The sequence below is a fragment of the Rhamphochromis longiceps genome, linkage group LG7 (assembly GCF_057381845.1).
Source record: "Rhamphochromis longiceps isolate RC_006_pf linkage group LG7, R_longiceps_female_GT1.1, whole genome shotgun sequence".
Classification (NCBI taxonomy): Eukaryota; Metazoa; Chordata; class Actinopteri; order Cichliformes; family Cichlidae; genus Rhamphochromis; species Rhamphochromis longiceps.
The window spans coordinates 23,247,917-23,269,146 of record NC_140563.1 but is presented as its reverse complement, the minus strand read 5'-3'; the positions used below and the strand labels follow the sequence as shown (position 1 = coordinate 23,269,146).

Below are 21,230 nucleotides of genomic sequence, written 5' to 3'. Positions count from 1 at the left end.
AAAAATTTTTATATAGCACCAATTTAAAAAAAGCTGCCTCATGGCACTTTCTAGGATACAATACCAACAATATTAGAAAGAACCATCACCAGGCCCCCTATCAGCAAGTAATGGGCAACAGTGGGAAGGAAAAACTCCCTTTAAAAATAGGAGGAAACCTTTCAGCACCACCAACCTTGGGGAGGGGCAGCTATCTGCCACAGCCGGTTGTGAATGAAGGGAAATTCAGTTTAGCCATTTGTGAAACACACCCAGCAAACAAGTGTGACGAGGCTTGATTTGCACTTTCTCACCATGAGTCTCCTTTTAGATTTAGAAGAGAGAATGTTGAGTGCACGCTACAGGTTTTGTTGCTTGTTTCAAGACTTTTCCCTCATTTAACTTTCTGAATGACAAAGTTATAAAATACAACACAAGTTGCTGTCAATGTGGAATTGCAGGCGACTGTTGAAACAGGACATTTGATAAAATGTTATCAGGAGCATAAGTAGGTTTGGTGCTTCTAGATGTTTCTAGAGGTCCCTGAATTTATTACAAAATGTAGCAGCAGCAGTTTCATTAACTCCATTTTCATTTCCATCCATTTAATTAAATTGCCTAATTTCATTATCTTGCCAGGATGTAACAACACTTGATATTTCTGGGGGGGGATTTTTGTTTTTGTTTTTTTAAATAAAGACAAATCTTCCTCGTTTGCTGTAATCGAAACGCAATCAAAATTTAGTTCCAAGAAGAAATTGACCATAATTGCAATTTACCTGATATATAAAGACAACATCCCAAAAAGTTGATTCTGTTCATCTGGACGTAGCATTTTCAGTGGGAGAAATGTTTCATCACTCATCCAAGTGACTTCTTCAGTCTCAGCTGACTGCAGGTTTCCCCAAACTTATAAAAAGTACCTTTGCACAATGACTGAAACTAGCACCACTGAAGGAACAATGGCCTGGGAGGTTGGTTTCTTGATCATTAATATGCAAATTGTCATGACCACTGATCAAAGACCACTGATCAGTGCGAATGGTACCATGAGTACCATTCACAGAGAGTTGGGGAATGTCTGCAATCACAGCATTGTAAGTTAAGATAAGATAAGATAACCTTTATTAGTCCCACACGTGGGAAATTTGTTAAGTTGGTGAAAGATGTACCCTTAGGCCCCCCCTCCTCGATTCAGAGATGGTCTTTCCCTTTTCACGTAAATGGCCTCCTTGACTCAAACCAGCGTTCCTCCCTGTTCAGGATGTGTACATCCTCATCACTGTCCACTGGCCTGTAGGTGTAAATAGACTGCAGAGTCCTGGCCTGACGAGTTAGCTCTTCTGTGCTGTGCCATCCGCTTAGCCAGAGGTTGTTTGGTTTCCCTGATGTTTAATCCTGGCAATCCTCCTGGCACTTTACAGCGTACACTATGTCAGTCTGTTTGTGTCGCAGGACCCAATCCTTGGAGTGGACCAATTTTTGGTGCAGTGTGTTTTGGGGTTTAAAAACCACAGAGATGTGGGAGTTTTCACTTAGGCAGCGGTTGTCCTTCTCTCCTGGAGCGTTCTTTTGGCGCCTTCTCAGCTTTGACAAATGTCCAGCTGGGATAACCACATTTACTCAGGACCTTCTTGATATGATGTTCTTCTGCTTCCCTGGCCTCTGTATGTCATCAGGATGCTACAGTCACAGTTTGTGCTCCAGTGGATGATGAGAGTCAAACCTGTTTATAAGGTTGGGGAAACCTGCAGTCAGCTGAGAGTGAAGAAGTCACTTGGATGAGTAACGAAACTCTTTCTTCAAGTCAAGTCAGCTCTAAAAACTTTATATGGTCAGCTTTTGTATTTATAAAAGAAGCAAAAGGTTCAAAAATACTAGAATAATACTAACTAAAATAAAATACATTTAAAGGTCCAACATAGCCTATATACTCCAAGGTTAAACTTTTATAATTGCTGCCATTGTTTTTGTTCTACAATCATTTAAATACATTGTGAAGCGTATAAATGGCAACACAGTCTTGTGCGAACTGTGTGTAGCTGTTTTTGGCCTCTTGGCATCTCACTGACCTATGAGGAATGTGACACCAACAATACTAGAATATACAAACAATTTATGAAAACGCATTTTTAAGTTTGCCAGCTGTTGGTGTAGAGCGTGGGTTTGTTTCGAAACAAAACCGAACGTAACAGGGAAAAACATTTGGGTAAATTAAACTGTGCTGGTGGTTGATCAATAACCTCTTTTTGCTTCACCCCTGATGTGAACTGTCTGCAGACTGTCACAATGCTCCTCTTATAGCAGCAGTGTGTGAGAATGTCTACTGTATGCCTGTGTGTTGCTACACATGTTTGTGTTCATTGTTAATTCATGAAGCTAACTATGCGAGTTGTACACTTACACCTCAATGGTAGATTGTTGTGAGTTTAGAGGTCGCCGTTCCAGACAAAGAACTCTTGTCCTGTTCTTCAGTCTGTTAGACGAGCGCAGCGTGAACCAGGCTGACTGCAACTTAGCTTTACTCACAATGCTGGCTGCAACCCCCCCGGTCCTACACTGAACTGAAAACCTAACCACTGATACGTGGTCAATGCGGTGATTTAAGTTTAACTAAACAATACCATTCTCAGAAGATTTATCTGACCCCTTGAGTCAGATAAGAGGCCTTTTTTAATTATTTGTAGCCCATCTGCTCTGCAATGATGTTTTTTTCCTATAACAAAAAATCACAAAATCAAACAGTTGAGAGACTATTTCATAACATTTGTAACATTTGCCCACATTGCAGAAGGACAGTACAAACAAACAGATTTCTCACGGATGACTAACAGCAATGTGAAAAATACTTAACCACGACAATATTGAAGATGGCACTTCCTGTTATTTCTCAGAATTAGCTGAGAGCAGCCACTAATTATCAGCATTTGAAAAAGACAAATGAAATTGCAGAAATCAGCAGTGTTGGTAGCAGCAGAGAGAGTGAGGTTTAGCAGGAGGATTTTCTGGAGCAACATGTTTAATGGCTGCTGCACCCCCTGCCCCCACATTGCTCTTTCAATCCACATTCCTTCATTTGCAGGAAGTGATGGACTATTTATTAGTCAGAGACTGCAGGGTGGAGCTGATCTATTGTTGGCATTCATGAGCTGGCAGCAAGTTTCAGTGGTAACGAGGGTTTTTAGTTGACCTACTTCAAATAGTTGCATGAGACGCGTGTGTAACCCTGCAGTGTGCGACACAAAAATACACTGTCACTTCTAAAAGTGCGCAAGATAATGATTATTGAATGATTATTTTAAGTTGTGATGCGATCTTAGAGGAATGTTGCTGGATTGGTTTTGACACTTAATTTAGACAATGACAGCCGTGATGACATACCTGACTGAAAACAGTGGTTCCTTCTCGGCCACAAACCGCCTTCGCAACACTGGTTAAGCAAGATGCAATCCCAACATTATACCATAATAGTTAGAGACATCTTGGTACTTCTAAGTTGCTGTATCTGTGCCAGTCGGCTCTATCAGTTTAGTTTTATCACTTCACAGTGCAGTGGGTGGCCACAGAGAGAGGTGGCAGGCTGCTGACCATAGCCAGTATATGTCCATTACCATCCATCCAGTTTTTGCTAGTATCTAAGGCCAGGTCACACAGAAGCAGCAGTCTAAGAAGAGAAGCCCAAACCCCCTTCTCCCCAGCCACCTCCAACGCATCTGTGGGAAAACTCAGGCAATCCCAGGTCAGCTGAGAAATAATCTCCCCAGCGTGTCCTTGGTCTACACCAGGGCTTCCTCTTGACAGGACATGCCTGGAACACCTCATCAAGGAAACATCCTACACTTACACCTGAACCACTTCAACTGACTTTTTTCAGTGTGCAAAAGTGGCGGCTGTTTGAGTCCCTCTCGAATGACTTAACTCCTCACCTCAGCTCTGAGCAAGAAGCCAGCCTCTGCAGGAAGCTCGTTTTCACAGCTAGTATCCACAAGCTTGTTCTTTTGATCACTACCCCACAGTTTGTAACCACAGATGAAGCTAGGAGTATATCAACACTTGGCTATGCCTGTTCATAAAAAATGATGACTGTAATCAATTACAGAGGGCAGCCCTGGCAGAGTTCAACACCCACTAGGGCTCACATCCTGCAACGCAGACCAACTTCTCACTGTGGTCGTACAGGGACCGAATCGCTCATAAAAACAAACCAAATAAACCATACATCCAAAGAACCTCAAAAAAACCATCCACTGAGGCTTAAAGGTGTGATTGCTTTGAAAGTAGCTAGGCCCATCAGAGGCCTTCTTTCTTTGGGCTTCCCCCCTCCACAAGCTCTCAAAAGTCAGTTTGACGCAAGCAAGCAGAAGTCAGCTCCGACAGCAGAGCTGTCTGCAAGAGCATAAATTAGCTACAGCTAAGCAGAGACGCGCTCGCCTGGATGATGGCTCCTTTGTGCACTTGGCTGTTGAGTTCTATTTGCATAAATGGCAACAAATTATTTGCTGTTTTTTGACAGAAATATAATTCCATAAAAGGCAAGGCAGGCAGAACATTGTTTTCAGATACTTTAGGCACTTTCCCAAAATTAGTGCCACATAGTTTGCACCTTCCTGTGGAGACCGTCTGAAAAATGGAGGACAGGCTTGCAGCTTTAACACTGCAAATTCTTCACACATACAGTTGAGCCCTGAACATTTCTAAGACTTCTCTGACATGAATGTGAGAACACAAATTAGCTGGTCTTTAACCACCAGTGTGCTGTAACATTGTGTGAATAGTTCGACAGTGAGGTGCAGTTGCTCCAGTGCACTTTATGCTGGAAGAGGAATGCCTCCCATCCTTCCTCATTCTTTAATCTGAGACTGAGTACTGAGCTGTGCTTTGAGGAGTGCCGTTTTCAAACATACAAGTTCAGAACTTCAGTGAGGGAAATCCCTCAGGTTTGTCTCGCTCACTAAAGAATGCACAGACGTTTTTTCTGCTCCATTCATAATCTTATTTAAACATCCTGGTGTTCGTCTGTGATCCAACAGATGCACCTCCAGCCTTATATGCAGACGTTTCTCTCGTTATAACCTCAGTAACCACATCTCCCTTACGTGCACTTCCTATTTTCAAGAAGTTCTCAAGAGAAAGGCTGTTTTAATTACTGTTATTACTGCCTGCCCAACCGTCAGGCTGTTATCTGATAAGCTCTCTCTTCTTTTTTTCCATTTTAACAAAGGAAAATAAACTTTTATTTTTAGCTCAGAGGATGAAAGTCAGTGGCTTCACTTTACATGGTGTTTCTAATGTCTGAGGATCACATGTTGATCTTGTACTATATGTACAGTTTGCACTTATTATAGCTTTTTGTCTCTAAATGATGCTCACTCACTCAGTTTTTCCCATGAAGATATGCACCTCTGTCTCACATGACCACAAAGATCGACTTCCCTGTTTCAATACAAACAGCATAGTGAAGATGGCCAAGAGCTGCTTTAAGTCTCTCGTTTTTTCCTCCCCCGCTTTGCTTTTGTGATTTTATCTGTTATATTTTTGACAATCTCTGCATCTTTCACTTCTGTTCATTTTCATCTTTGAGATGCTACGAAACAGAAGTGATAGTGAGGCAGACTTTTTCTGACCAGACTGGATCCACGGGGGACTATTGACTGTGTGAGTTTCATCTCCTACCTTCCTCATATTTTCCAGTTCATGCTGCTTGGCCTCATTGGCTATCTGTAGCTCCCTCATCCTCAGCTCCAGTTCTTCCTGTTCAGCCTGCTGTTTCAGCCGCAGCTCTCTGCGCTTCTGTCGAGCCTCGCGGTGCGGCGCTGGTCTGCCCTGACGCAGCAGAGTCACGCAGTTCTGAACAGCTGAGACATGGATATCACACAAAAAAATCTTTAGTTTTAGAGCTTCCCGTTTCATGTTTTGGTTTTTCCAAGCCCCTCTATGAATTGCCACTTTCTTCCTGGAGGACAGTTTTGCATGCCAGCGTGATCCCAGCAGCTATGTTGTCAGGGGCAATTCAACCCTGGAAGGATCACTCAAGGCAAACTGGTCCTGGGAGAAATGTCACAGTAAGGAGGCCGAGCTTTAACCTATGGGGTCTGGCTGGGCACAGTCTAAAAGCACTACATGGGCTTGCTCTCTTGTGGGACCACCACTAACAGTAGGGGATATGAGAGTTTGGTGTTTTGTGGATCAGGCCGCAGTCATGGTTGGATGCCCTCTCTGTCCAAACCACAGATGACAAATCTAGCTTTAGGAACATGGAATATCACCTCTTTGGGCAGGAAGGCACCTGAGCCAGTGTGAGGGGTTGGGAAGTACTGCTAGAGATAGTTGGGCTTGTCTCAATACACAGCCTGGGCTCTTTACCACTCTGGAGTTGCCATTGCTCAAAGGCAATCGTCAGGCAGTCAGGTTTAGGTATATGCATGGGATGACTGAAGGTGCCCCTTCCGGGGACTCCATTGTCCCCTTCAGGCAACTTGAATTGTCAAGAAGATTAGTGACGACACAATCTGGGGATATGCGAATGGGAGGGACCACCTGAGCCATGGTTTGCTTGTCCATAATGACCATCGTGTTTGAACATACAATTCACGATGTTCATATTTGCACTTGGCCCCAGGACACCCTAAGTCACAGGTCGATGATTGATTCTGTAATCATTTCATCAGACCTGCAGCTACAGTGGGGCAAAAAAGTATTTAGTCAGCCACCGATTGTGCAAGTTCCCCCACCTAAAATGATGACAGAGGTCAGTAATTTGCACCAGAGGTACACTTCAACTGTGAGAGACAGAATGTGAAAAAAAAATCCATGAATCCACATGGTAGGATTTGTAAAGAATTTATTCGTAAATCAGGGTGGAAAATAATTATTTGGTCAATAACAAAAATACAACTCAATACTTTGTAACATAACCTTTGTTGGCAATAACAGAGGTCAAACGTTTACTATAGGTCTTTACCAGGTTTGCACACACAGTAGCTGGTATTTTGGCCCATTCCTCCATGCAGATCTTCTCGAGAGCAGTGATGTTTTGGGGCTGTCGCCGAGCAACACGGACTTTCAACTCCCGCCACAGATTTTCTATGGGGTTGAGGTCTGGAGACTGGCTAGGCCACTCCAGGACTTTCAAATGCTTCTTACGGAGCCACTCCTTTGTTGCCCGGGCGGTGTGTTTTGGATCATTGTCATGTTGGAAGACCCAGCCTCGTTTCATCTTCAAAGTTCTCACTGATGGAAGGAGGTTTTGGCTCAAAATCTCACGATACATGGCCCCATTCATTCTGTCCTTAACACGGATCAGTCGTCCTGTCCCCTTGGCAGAAAAACAGCCCCATAGCATGATGTTTCCACCCCCATGCTTCACAGTAGGTATGGTGTTCTTGGGATGCAACTCAGTATTCTTCTTCCTCCAAACACGACGAGTTGAGTTTATACCAAAAAGTTCTACTTTGGTTTCATCTGACCACATGACATTCTCCCAATCCTCTGCTGTATCATCCATGTGCTCTCTGGCAAACTTCAGACGGGCCTGGACATGCACTGGCTTCAGCAGCGGGACACGTCTGGCACTGCGGGATTTGATTCCCTGCCGTTGTAGTGTGTTACTGATGGTGACCTTTGTTACTTTGGCCCCAGCTCTCTGCAGGTCATTCACCAGCTCCCCCCGTGTGGTTCTGGGATCTTTGCTCACCGTTCTCATGATCATTTTGACCCCACGGGATGAGATCTTGCGTGGAGCCCCAGATCGAGGGAGATTATCAGTGGTCTTGTATGTCTTCCATTTGCTGATGATTGCTCCCACAGTTGATTTTTTCACACCAAGCTGCTTGCCTATTGTAGATTCACTCTTCCCAGTCTGGTGCAGGTCTACAATACTTTTCCTGGTGTCCTTCGAAAGCTCTTTGGTCTTGGCCATGGCGGCGTTTGGAGTCTGACTGTTTGAGGCTGTGGACAGGTGTCTTTTATACAGATGATGAGTTCAAACAGGTGCCATTCATACAGGTAACGAGTGGGGGACAGAAAAGCTTCTTACAGAAGACGTTACAGGTCTGTGAGAGCCAGAGATTTTCCATGTTTGAGGTGACCAAATACTTATTTTCCACCCTGATTTACGAATAAATTCTTTACAAATCCTACCATGTGGATTCATGGATTTTTTTTTCACATTCTGTCTCTCACAGTTGAAGTGTACCTCTGGTACAAATTACTGACCTCTGTCATCATTTTAAGTGGGGGAACTTGCACAATCAGTGGCTGACTAAATACTTTTTTGCCCCACTGTACATGTCCTGGGTATTCTCATAAAGAGAGAAATTCAGCTGTTACTGAGGTTACACTGAATAGTGAGAGAGAAAAAAAGAGATAGCTGAAACAAGCAGTGGACATGAGCTTCCTCCAAAGGGTGGCTGGAGACTCCCTTAGGGACTGTAGTTGTTCAGTCATCCGAACAACTACAGCAGGCTCCTGGATACCTTGTAGGTCAGGTGTTTTGAGCAGAACAAAGTTTTTCTTTAACTGTGTCGAACTAACAGGTTTATTTGCAGTAGAAGTAGTGAACAACTAATTTACTGTTTATTAACAATGAGGCAGACAGCAGAAAACTATTATCGAACTACTATCGAGCAGCTTCGATAGAACTCACCTTGGATCCACTCCTGCTTCTTCTTCTTGTCTGATGCACTGATTTCAAAGCTTTTTTGTGATGACTTGATGAGAAAGAGGCACTTCTTTCCCTCTTTATCTTGTAAATGCTGCAAAGAAAAACAGAATTTACAAGCTGACAATACACAGACAAAAAACAATAACATACTTCTTTTTTTCTAAACAGTTCTCTGGTCTTTTATTTCTTATGTGCATAGGGAATTAATCTCTGTGTTTCACATGTTTAGATTCTCTTCCGCTGCTGTTCTCATAGAAATCAAGGCCGGGAAGCTGAAACAGAGTTTTACTACAGACAGCAGGCTCTTGCCTCCACACTGCAGTTTCCATCCAACAGGACGTCTCCTTTCTTTTCAGCCAAGTCTTCACCAACATAGTATGAGATTGTGTTTGGCTTCAGCACAAACCAGCGCTCCGTCCAGTTCTTTCTCTTGTGCCCTTTCTTCATCATATAGCCCTGCAGTAAGACAGAATACTTAGCGGCTTAAATAACATTCACATCCTCCTAACATCAAGCTTCATTATAAATCAATAATTAACACTTTATGAACTGAAATTTCATTATTTGACACCATTTTTAATCAATGATTTGCATTTGTGGTTAGAATTTAATCTGTAATTGTTTTCAAAATGCTTGGTCCCAAACAGCGTTTTTCTTTTTTTTCTTTTTTTTTTTTTAAAAAAAAAACAGTTTTAGTTTTTAGCAGAATTAATCGAAATATCGAAAAACTTCCGCATTTTTGGGGCCTTTTTTCTACTGTGAACTAAGACATTTAGAGGGATTTTGACATTTTCATTGCCAGGTGCTAAATGTGCTGTTTAATTTAGTGTGAAATCTATGACTCCTATCATTTAAAGTGGTATATGCTTCACAGTTATTACAGTAGGCTGCATCGGCACTCTTTGAAATCAGAGTAAGATGACAGAGCTTTGCGATGAAGACTGTACCATCAGTCTGTGCTGATGTGCTGCCCACCTGTTTGAGCACGTCGAGAATGAGTTCCTGGTAGACTTCACCGATTCCCATTGAGAGCGTCTGATGGTCCATGCCCTTACTGAAGTGACCCGACCCAACTAGGCTGATGAGCTCCCATGCATTCAGACACTGCTGCTTCGAGTTCAGCTGCAGCTTATAGTCCTCGAAGCGCTCCTCCACCCAGCTTCCCCCCATCGCCTCTGTCAACTTACGCAAGAAGTACTCAATCTGTACATGCAGACATGCACACAGACACACAAAGACACACACAAAGACACACACACACACACACACACACACACACACACACACACACACACACACACACACACACCACATGCACAGAGTCATTTTTCATCAAAAGCACAGCTGTTCATTTACAATAAAAGATAACTTTCACCATTTCTGCATTTTTCCCACAATTCATCCTTACATGACTGCAGCAGCAAAATGTGCATTTCTTTTGCAAACAATCTTCCTGTGTTTGAGTTCTGATGTTTTTCCTACACAACAATAAATCTTCCAGCATTTGTAAAAGAACAGGAAGCTCGAAACTTCCTTTTCTGCTCTTGAGCAACGGACTTTTTCCACTGGCTACTAAGTGACACAGTGAAGGGACACGTACAATATCATATGCTGCAAATAAAACAGACTACAGATGAATAAAAGGCTGTTCACGCCAGTGCTTCCCCTTTTAGTAAGCACTTTGAAAAGAAATGCTCCAGTCTAAAATGTAAGATGTTTACTGTCTCTCTTGAAAAAACAACAACAAACAAACAAACAAACAAAACCTTAATGTGATTCCTGAACTAGTCAATGGCATCCTTACAGGTTAGCGTCTTACTGTGTAGCTTCTGAAGCACTTTTGATGCAAAGACAGCTCACACAGACGTTTGTGGTCAGTGCTGTGGTTTTATGACTGCAGGGTCCAAGGCAGGGCTTTTGCCAGAAAAGGGGTTAAGCTAATTATGTGGCATAGATGGCATCCCAAAGCTGCGTCTTTACACACAATTGGTGTGGTCTCAATTTTTTCAAAACCTAATTTAGCTTCTTCAGTTTCTTTCGATGTTGCTTTACTCCATGTTAAGTTGGAGATGTGAACAAAAAAACGACACCTAGAACTCACCCAGAATTTGTCTGTTCCTTTCTAGAGCCATCTGGTGTTTACATGAATTGTTTTCTTTTAATGTCACTTTTCTTACATCCAGACCAAAGTCATTTTACTTCATGAGCCACATACCTGTGAATGAGATCTCAAGTAGGACGGAGCGGTAAAACAACTGCAAAGTGCTTTTGTTTTAATGTACACAAGGCTTTCTAAAAGTATTCATATTTAATTTAACATCTATTTACACAACACATCAACAGCCTTGGGTACTTATATGTGCACTAAAGAGCACTTCAAAGTGGATCTGCAAAAGTACAAAACCCAGTAATGTCACGTTTTTCAATTTAATGATTTAATCAGTAAATCTAAGACTAACCAACCCTCTATGACACCAACTGAGGGAAGAGCCACAAAAAAAAGAAAGGAAAAAAAACAGGGCGTACAACAACGCAACAGCATCCCATGTTTTCTGACCTCCTCAGTGACGATGATCAGGGGGTATCTGTCTTCAGACAGGAAGTTGAAGATGCACCAGATCTTGAACGCGTCATCGTTACAGATCTTCAGCTCATTCTGCTCCAGGTTCTTCCTATACGACAACGTCCAGCACATTTTGTTGAAGTCCTGACGGTTAAAGTTATCCTTCACCTGTGGCACAACAGAAACATCATCAGGTTATGTTCCACACCAAAGGAGAACAGTCTGCTTTTCCAGACGCTCACATTTTTTAAAGCTGACGTTTCAAACCACAGAGCATAGATATTATACATATGGAATATATCCATTTATCAAATCCATAATACACAACTTTAATAACGTACAACATGCGTTTCATCTACTAGCACATGCCCATGCTAGTTAGTCCAGGGTGGCTAGGCAAAATGATGTCATTAGGGTATCTAAGATGTACATGTGTGCAGGAGTGTTCGGAAAGACAGATTGTGTATTACAGTACGATGCACACAGAAACTGAGAAGGGACAAAAAGAAAAAGTGCCTCTAGGCTTTAAATTCCAGAGCCAAATGGGAGGAAAGTTCTTAAAAAGGTCTAGTCAGTGGTGTGGAGGGTATGTTTTCTTTGAGCCAGTGAACAGTAGCATCTCCATGGAGACTACCGGCTGGCTGAGTGCGCGGTCATTTGGATGAGAAGCACATCTTGTCCTGCTGGCAGTCGCCCCACAAATCCAACCACCAGCAAATGATCCCAAAACATCTTCCAACGTTTGCCGTAATTAGAAACCAGTCAACCCTGTAACTGGATTCATCAACTATTATATCTACAGTCCATGAATCCTGCTCAAAACCATGGTTACGGCACCTGCAGTGGCCATCACATAGTTTTTAGAAACACTGGTCTAAGGTGGCAGTCAGGACATTCGGTAGCACTTCATATTGCTGTTGAACACTCAGCCTTTAACACAGTACAAACTTTAGTGGAACTACCACCCATTTTCATCTCCAGATTTTTTTTTTATTCTGAGTAGCTTTGCATTATTCTCCATTTAAAATAATCCTCGATTTTCTTACACTAAGCCTTAGTGGAGACCCCCAGTTAACTGGCTAACAAATCATTTAGCTCCTTCCCCTATAAGTCGTCTTTATTTTAAAGACGACTGTTCAAATAGGTTTGTAGCTTCTGTGGGCACAACTTAGCTGACCATAGTAAGGATATCCTCTATGACATCATACAGAGGCAAGAGTGTCGGGGGGAGGGATGTGTGAAACCAAGTGTGTACAAATCTGGAGACTGAGCTTACAAAGGCATTATTTGTCATTTGCTGACCTCATTACTTGAAAATTTTTCCCCCCTCAGCTTATCATCTCAGAGAGGCGGCCTGGTGTTTACTCATAGCCTGTGTTTGTTAGGGTTAGGAGAACTGAGCTCTTCAGGGAAGGAACACCTAAAAGTATCACCTCCAGCTGAACTCTCCAGAATGTGCTTTGCAGTCCCCTTTACAGAGCTGCGTGGGAAGTCACTCCTTTTTCCTCTGTGTAAATGTGGGCAAGACTAACGCTTTCAGAGGGAGGGGCTCAGCCACACTAACATGCACAACGCTAAAATAAGCAAGTAGTTACTTACAAAGCAAATAGCTTCTGAGCTTGTGCGTTTTATCAAATGCTTCATTAAAATGTCCTTTTTTCACAGGCAACATACAGAACAGTGAGTTTGTGAAGTATGTTCACATGATAATAAACCTTTGACTTGTGTGCTGCTTCAGCTAGTCCCGAACCTGAATCCAGTTTCCATGCTGTGACAGAGAGAGACAAACATCCAGCTTGAAAGCCTGAACGGTTTCAAGATCTGATGTAACCTGCTATTGTGCTCATTTAGGTTGAGTGCCTGTGTAGAAACCTGTCTTAGATGTTAAAGCGATAGTACTTCCTCAACTTTTGAAAGTCACCCTGAAGCATTGCTTTACTCAACACTGCAAACTAGGACTAAACGTCAATTAATTTTGACGTCTAAATGAAGTAAAACACTTTTTTTTTAATTCACAAAAAACAAAAACAAACATTCCTGTAGTGTATTACTCTTTTCTCTGTGCATCTTTGTTCTAAATCAGCGGTCCCCAACCCCCGGGCCTCGGACTGGTACCGGTCCGTGAGTCGTTTGGTACCGGGCCGCGAGAGTTGAGGCTCGGGTGTGAAATGTATGGTTTTCAGGGTTTTTAAATCGGTTTTCAGCGTTATTTTGTTATAGTTTTTATCGTTAACTCGGTTTTCCTGGGTCTTTTCACGTGTGTTATGAATAAATCTTCTTTTTTCAGTACCGGTACTAGTTTTATTTTGTTGTATTTATCCACGACACCTTAAAGGCCGGTCCGTGAAAATATTGTCGGGCATAAACCGGTCCGTGGCACAAAAAAGGTTGGGGACCGCTGTACTAAATTATTATTTTAAAACAAGAAGCACTCAGACAGCACAAACTTCAGCAAATTCAACTCACCCCCTAGTCTCTGTATTTATCACTTTGGCCTTCAGCTCAATCTATTGACCTTGATGGAAAGATCAGAGGTCAAATGTGACATATTTTAAATCTTTATAAAGTCATCGCAAACATGACTCCACACACCTACAAAGATTTATCAGAATTTGTTCAAACTTCTCCAGCTACTGTGTTTACAGAAACACGACAGCCAAACTTCTCTTTAATTGGCCTCGGCATCGTCACCTCTCCCATCAGAGATAGTCAATCTCTATGACATCATTCAGAGCCTTTTCAAGCCAAGACAGAAGAAAATGCAAAAATAAAAAAAAATGAGATATAATAAAAATGTATTTCATGTACCTTAGCAGCGATAAATTAAGTGTGTATTCAATAATAAATAAGCAAAATAGATATCCTCATTTACTTTAGCTATGCAGATTAAATGTGGGTTTGCCTACCAGTAACTTATCAGTCATGCTGATTCTCAGATGGTACAAATGTGTATTGAATATTTGTTGCTGTTGGGAGCTTTCTGGAGATTACTGAAGCTGAAAACAGCTGCAAGTCTTTTGTGAAGGTGAAATTACTGGCAACTATTAAAGACTGTAACAGGTAAAGATTGTTTGTGAGGCTAAAAATAGATTTTGGGTGGAGTAAAATTAAAAAAAAAAAAGTTACATGCCGGTGTAAAGAGGCTCCTCCCATCATGAATATTTTGCCATTCGTCACTGGTTCTGGCAGTAAGTCTGACTCAAAAACAACATATTCTGCTGTTGTTATAAATAAGGACGTGTCTCTCATGATGATGTGTTCAGGTGTGTTCGCATCATGTTTGTGGTTCTGAATGCTTAATCACTCTGCAGCAACACAACATGCGAGGATAGGGTAAAGGGGAAGTCGTGAAAGCAGGATTTGTTACGAAAGAGCTTCTCTTTGCGTCACGCTCGTCTTGTTTTCGTTTTGTTCTTAGCTCGCTGGTTCTCGCTGTCTTTTCTCCTCCTCCCCTTCAAGATCCCTCTCGGTCTTTTCCCTTCAACAGTGAGATCCTTGTCAGCAAATCGCCCCCTCCTCTCCACTGCCACATGTTCATTAGGATTCAGGATCTAAACTTCAACCTTATCTCACACCGAAACAACACAACACAGAAATGTAACAAGTGGAGTCAGACTAGAATAAACTGGAAGACAAAAAGAAAATCTTGTTACCAGTTCAACCGGACTGTCTGCTTTTTAAAAATCACAGACTTCAGTGGAATGAGAATCACACCAGTGACAGGAGCAGCTGAATGTTCAACACGGTATGATGTGATATGAAAGCATTTGAAAAGGGGGAAGTAGTAACAAAGTGCTTTTTTAATGGTCCACAGCACAAAACAGGTGCTGTTAGGATGGTTCATCACCAACATCTGGCATCAACATCCTCATTTCTTTAAAAAAAGCGTAATAAATATACATAAATCTAAACACAGACTGCTGAGGCTCTCATTAGCAGATAACTAAAGGTGAATATTGCGATACAACTATGAAAGCATCCTCCAGTTACTGTAGCCAAATCTTCCTCTCCATGTCTTTTGTGGTTAGTGTGAATTCGAATGACAAAGTTCACCAAAACTGAACTATAAGACACGCTCTGCAGCAAGAACACAGATTACTCCAGATCTGACATTATTTACATACACAACTCTGTTAAATAAATAAACATTTGAGCATTTCTGATGAAAAGAAAAAAAAATAGATATAGGCCCCTCAACTTGGGCAAAATTCAAGGAATTCTTATTTTATTTGTAAAGTTCCTAAACAGAAAAACCAGCCCATTAAGCTGTTAACCCTTAACAGAACAGTCCATGTTCTGTGCATGAATGCATTTTAAATTTCTGTTTTCCCTATTAAATGTGATGTTTCAGAAGAATGGATTTCAAATTAAGATAATCGCTTTAAGGCATGTTAGCACAAAAGTCTTACTGCCAATCTGCTGCAGCTCAGCGAGGAAACACTGTGCCTTACAAACCCACCCAATCAGTCTCAGACTGGTGAAACCTCAATTAGCTTCAACACATTTTTACATGAAGTGAGGACTCAGGATTTTGTCCTCCATCTTTCCTAACAGCAGAGAACTATTGCAACAAGAGGAGTCACCACAGCGGTCAACACTTTCAGTGACTGTGTGTGTCAAAATTCTTGACTTGGAACAATGAGCTTAAGTAATCTCTGTTTGTAACACAAGCACACACACACACACGTTTCTATGTAGTGCAACATGCTATCACACAACAAAGTGTGCGGCCCTGAGCTTCAACATCATCATCACTTTTCTGCTACATCAGCAGTGGTAAGTGTTTCAGGGTCATGGTACAGAGTTCAACAATCTCATCACACCAACACACGTCTCTGTGCTCTTATAAAAGAAAATGTTAGAGGTCTGCCTTTTATTTTCTGCTGCACTATACGGGTGAGTTGGTGAGGATAATGTACAGACTGCCTCCATCTGCACTTCCTGTCTGCTGTACAAAGGCACAAACACACACGCAGTTTAAAGTTTTTCCTGACTAGCAACTGTGTTCACTTGTAAAATAAGATACTTGCTCTCCTGGGTTTCGGGTTTCTGACACACACACACACACACACACACACACACACACACACACACACACACACACACACACTTTCCTTGTGTGACAGGGTGGAGTTTCCTCAGGAGTGAGTGAAGTTGAATGCTTTGAACACCACCCCAAGCCAATGCATGGGTGGGATGGTTGTGTGTGAAAAATACACGTGTGTGTGTGTGTGTGTGTGTGTGTGTGTGTGTGTGTGTGTGTGTGTGTGTGTGTGTGTGTGTGTGTGTGTGTGTGTGTGTGTGTGTCTTCCTCAAACTAAATCCAGCATTTAGTTTCTTTAAAGAAAATGTGGTTAGAAATTTTCAGCACCAATCACGAGCACGTCTTAACTACACAACACGTATGTCAAGTATGTCTGCTTGTCCAGAAAGAAATTATTTAAGCAGCTTTATCACAAATCACTTCAGACATAAAACAGTCAGAAATGTGCACTGCCACAGAGACAACGAAGAGGATAAACAAATACAAACAGCCTCTCTAAACTAGTGTTAATCCAAGCTTTCTATATATTGAAGCTCCAGCTGAACCAACTGGTCTGCTGGAAATAGTCAAGTCATTTTAAGGGCAAAACAAAAGATTTTTCTATACGCCAGTGGAGAAATGTATACGGGTAGAAAAAGTATTTTATATTCATTGATCAGTTAATTAACAGATCAATTTAATAAAGTGTCACAGATTATTGAGACATGAAGTTAGCAGTGAGCACAGTCTATCAGGTAGCCAATCAGAACTCATATTTTTACAAGTATCTATTTTTTTCTTACATCTTTAAAATGACTGAAATGGAAGTTGTAAAACAAACAAGCAAACAAACCAACAATAATCAAATGCCATACTAAACTACTGGAAAATATAAAAAAATAAAATAAAATCAGCAAAATTCAAGAATAAGAAGTCTTAAACCCTTCATTAAGACAGAGTTTAAGAACCTTTTTAAATCATGGCAATAGCCACTTAGCACGGATGTTATACAAGAATTCCAAACATTCAGAAGGAATTCCACTAGAGCTCACTGCTGCTCATGACATGACTAAATAAGCATTTTCTCTTGTCATGATGTCCAGCTATGCAATCACAAACGCTCCATTCATCCCGTGACCCCGTTATTACATCATCACAAAGGTCTGATGTTCAATAAATGGTTTTGTGCCGCCGTCTCGGAGCAATACAATGATGGATGGACACAGAGGGTGACACCAGCACAATGTAGCTACTAATACACTGTGTCCATCAATGGACCTTTGTAGTGCACGATTAAATATGACTAATAAATAACCTTTAAACATGATCAAAAAAACAAAAACAAAAAAAACAAGGGTTCTGCAAGAGAAAGTTTGTGAACCCTTTGGTCACAGTGGGTTCCAATCTTAGATCAAGTGACAGATAAATAGCTTTAAGTCTTTATCTAACACAGTGTAATCAGTCACAATGCAGGCTGGGAAAAGTATGCCAGCTCTTGGTTTAGTAACTAAAAAAACCACATTTAGCTTCAACACCCTCTATAAGATAAGTAGCTGCTTATGACACATACACCACAATGATGAGAATTTGGGAACATTACTCCCAAAACGTGGTTTTTAATGCAATTATATTGGCATGTTTGTACAAAATGTCAGCCCATGCCACAGCACCTCAGTAGCATTAAGATCAAGACTCCAAAAGCTACCTGTGATCAGGTTTTAAAAGTATTCAGAGATGCACAAAGTCTACTTAATGAAAAAGTCTCCTCATATCAAGAAAGACCAGTCGGTATGAATCATATCTTGATCACAACTTTCTCAGTTTCATGTCTAAATGCCCCATGTTCAAACATCTACCGTAAGACAAAATGTCTACGAAATCAAAAGCTGCTACATCCCATAGCAGAGGATATCTTATAAAGATTACACAAAGACGTTAAACTACAGCAAAGACTTGCAGAAATCTGAATCTGTGCCCATTCTGTTGAGTACGAGGCAAATACTGATTGAGAATGGTTCTGCAAACACTGCACATGTCAACTGTTAAGCATGAAGGAAGAAGCACTGAGGTTTGACACTAGTTTGCTATGTGAAGGCCCGGATGCTAAAAATGGACCCGATTTATATAGTTTTTCTGGTCTTCTCAACCAGTCATTCAGTGCTTTAACTCTACACATACAGCACTCTCTCAGACACCCGATGATGTTTCACAGTTGGTGGCGTTTAATATTTTACCCAAGAAATTATGGATTGGAGAAAATTTACAGAACAATATCAGGTCAGCTGTTAAAATAAGTTAGGATGATGCAAGAAAACAAGAAATTGAAATAACTGCTTGAGAGAAAAGAACATGCATTTCAAAAAGAATTGGCTACTTTGAAGATAATTCTGATTTTATTTGTCTAGAATTGTGATTGAGAGGAGCATCACACCACTATTTATGAGTGGCCCATACAGGCAGCTTTTGCAGCCCTGACGAAGACTCGGGACTGTTGCTCTCAGGGACAAACAATCAGCAACTATAACATGACTCCAATCTCCTGCCTTAGTAGAAAATAGATAAAACGCCCACAAAGTACTTGTTATGGCTGGTCAAGCCTCTGAACAGCCTTCAGCTAATGTATCATTTTCAAAGCAAAGTCATGAAGAGTTGTAGCGCAGACTGATAATTTGCCATTATTATTTCCTCTATAACAATGGCACTTATTGTTTGTCAGTGTGTTGACACTGAAAAAGACAGCGCCCTAGATATAATAAACACCACTTTACTATCCTAGGCTGACAAAGTGTGACTGAATGTGCTTACACAGCTGACTGACCTTATCCAGAATGAACTTGTTCAGGTAAGGCATGTATCCCTGGTTGGAGACAGGACCCTCGTCATCATCTTTGAAGTGCTCCTCCAGAGCCACCGGGTCATGGGGAATGTTCATGACTGTACATAAGTTGTGGGACAGCACCTGAAATCAGAGGTGAAAACAATACTTACTAGTTATTATAACGATCGATTGATATGTTTAAGTCAATTTCAGCTAATAGTTATGAGTTACATTCCATTTAAGCCAGGTCTTGGCCGTTTCTACCTTTGCTCCCTGCAGTTACATTTCTTGAGAAATGCACTTGAGGTTACATGAAAGGTCACAGCGTAGGGTTAAAGTCGTAGGTTACAGTCGACATTTACAAAATAAAACAAAATGTAAATACTGTTCCCTGTCATACAAAGGCCCCTGCCCAGAATTCCTTTTGACGACTCGCAGCCGTGTGGGGTTGCACATGTGGACATGACAGCAGTAATTGGAGAACAAGTGTGGCACAACCAAGAGAACCACAAAGGAAGCGGTTTCACCATTTTCAACAGACGTGGAGCGTCTTAAAGCTGCATTGCATTTTTTTTCTCCTTTTTTAGGCCACAGTTGTGTAGAAACTAGTCTAACTATTGTGCAAGTAGCAACAGGGACATTCCCAGGATAATAATAAAAAAGAGGGGGACCAGATCAGAATATTTAAAGTAAGTATACTATAGACAACTAATGTTGAAGACACGGTGTGCACGTATGCAGCCCTGTGCCCTGGTACCAATGACAATGCAGTTATTATGCATTATCATCGATGCAATAGCTGTACAAGAATTTAAAGACGGTTTTGTTTTGAGTAACTATTTCAGACAGTCGCCAAGCATATGTAGGTAGTTCTGATGTGCGTTTGGGATCACTGTCCTGTTGGAACATCCAACTGTCTCCAAGTTTCAACCATCTACTGTTGATTTGAGGTGAAGTTGAAGAATATGAAGGTAGCCCTCCGTCATCATTTCATCCACTTTGTGCAATGTACCAGTATCACTGGCAGCACAACAGCCCTTGCTTGACATTCATGTCCGTGTTCTTAGTTTTGACAGAGTCACCTTTACTCCTCCAAACATACTTCTCGTGATTGTGACCAGACACCTCAGTATTCGTCATGTCTCATATAAAACCTTTCTCCAGGAGGCATTTGGCTTGTCCGTGTGGACAGCTGCAAATTTCAGTGGCACTTGAATGTGTCAAATTTGAAGTAGTCTTGGTCAGCACCCTCTTAGTCAATGAAGATGTAAAAGTCACTTCACTGTAGGCAGAATAACTTGTACTTGCGTGGAGTTGTTTGAAGGGATGATCTTGGAATCTGCAGTTGTTTAGAAATGGCTCCAAAAAGATCTTCCCAGCTTGTGTAAATCTCCTTCTTAGATCTTCACTGCGCAATTTTATTGTTCGGAGTATTAGTCAGTCAACTGAGCTCTGTCAAACAATATTTTCTATTCCAGCAAAGATAAACTACCAGTTGTAGTGAATGGTGATGACTAATGAAAAGTTTACCCCCTTGGTTTTGCCATGTTAAAACCCACTGTATAACCTTCAGCTCCACTTATTAAATAGAAATACTTAAACGACAACAAGTACTTGAGCTACATTCAGCCATTGTTCCTATTCATGCTCTCATCCAATGGTGTTTGGCATTGTTAGATAACCAAAGACTATAATCTCTGAATCACTGAATCAAATTTTTGCACATGTCGAGGAGCGTGTCAGGCTACATTTCACTGTGTGTTATACTTGTATAACTATGCATGTGACAAATAAAGAACCTTGAACCTAAAGTAGTGTAGTGGTTGGCACCTCACAGCAAGATGATTCTGGGTTTGAATCCACTGGCTGGAGGCTTTCTGTGTGGAGTCTGCATGTTCTCCCTGCATTTGCCTGGGTTCTCTCCATGTACCCCGGGTTCCTCACCCTTCCACAGTCCAAAGACATGCATGTTGGGTTCACTGGCGATTCCACATTGACTGCAGGATTGAATAGGTGTCTGTCTGTGTCAGCCCTGTGACAGACTGGCACTGTCCAGGGTGTACCCTGCCCCTCACCCTATGAGAACTGTGTTAGAACCCGACCCTGATAAGGAGAACAAGATGGATGGCCGGTACATTGGCAATAGAGGGTGGGAACCCAGGAGGGGCCTATGCCGTCCCATGCC

General features: G+C 41.6%; 1 protein-coding gene across 1 annotated transcript in view; it reads right to left on the bottom strand.

The window, feature by feature from the left end:
- Window positions 1-21,230, bottom strand: part of swap70b (switching B cell complex subunit SWAP70b) — a 36,765-nt gene that overhangs the window by 14,783 nt on the left and 752 nt on the right. Inside the window, exons 2-7 of the mRNA XM_085412928.1 lie at window positions 19,046-19,186; window positions 11,199-11,372; window positions 9,617-9,844; window positions 8,951-9,097; window positions 8,624-8,732; window positions 5,653-5,834 (exon numbers count right to left, since the gene is read on the bottom strand). Coding sequence (XP_085269054.1) covers window positions 5,653-5,834; window positions 8,624-8,732; window positions 8,951-9,097; window positions 9,617-9,844; window positions 11,199-11,372; window positions 19,046-19,186 — 981 coding nt within the window. The remainder of the gene's footprint in view (window positions 1-5,652; window positions 5,835-8,623; window positions 8,733-8,950; window positions 9,098-9,616; window positions 9,845-11,198; window positions 11,373-19,045; window positions 19,187-21,230) is intronic.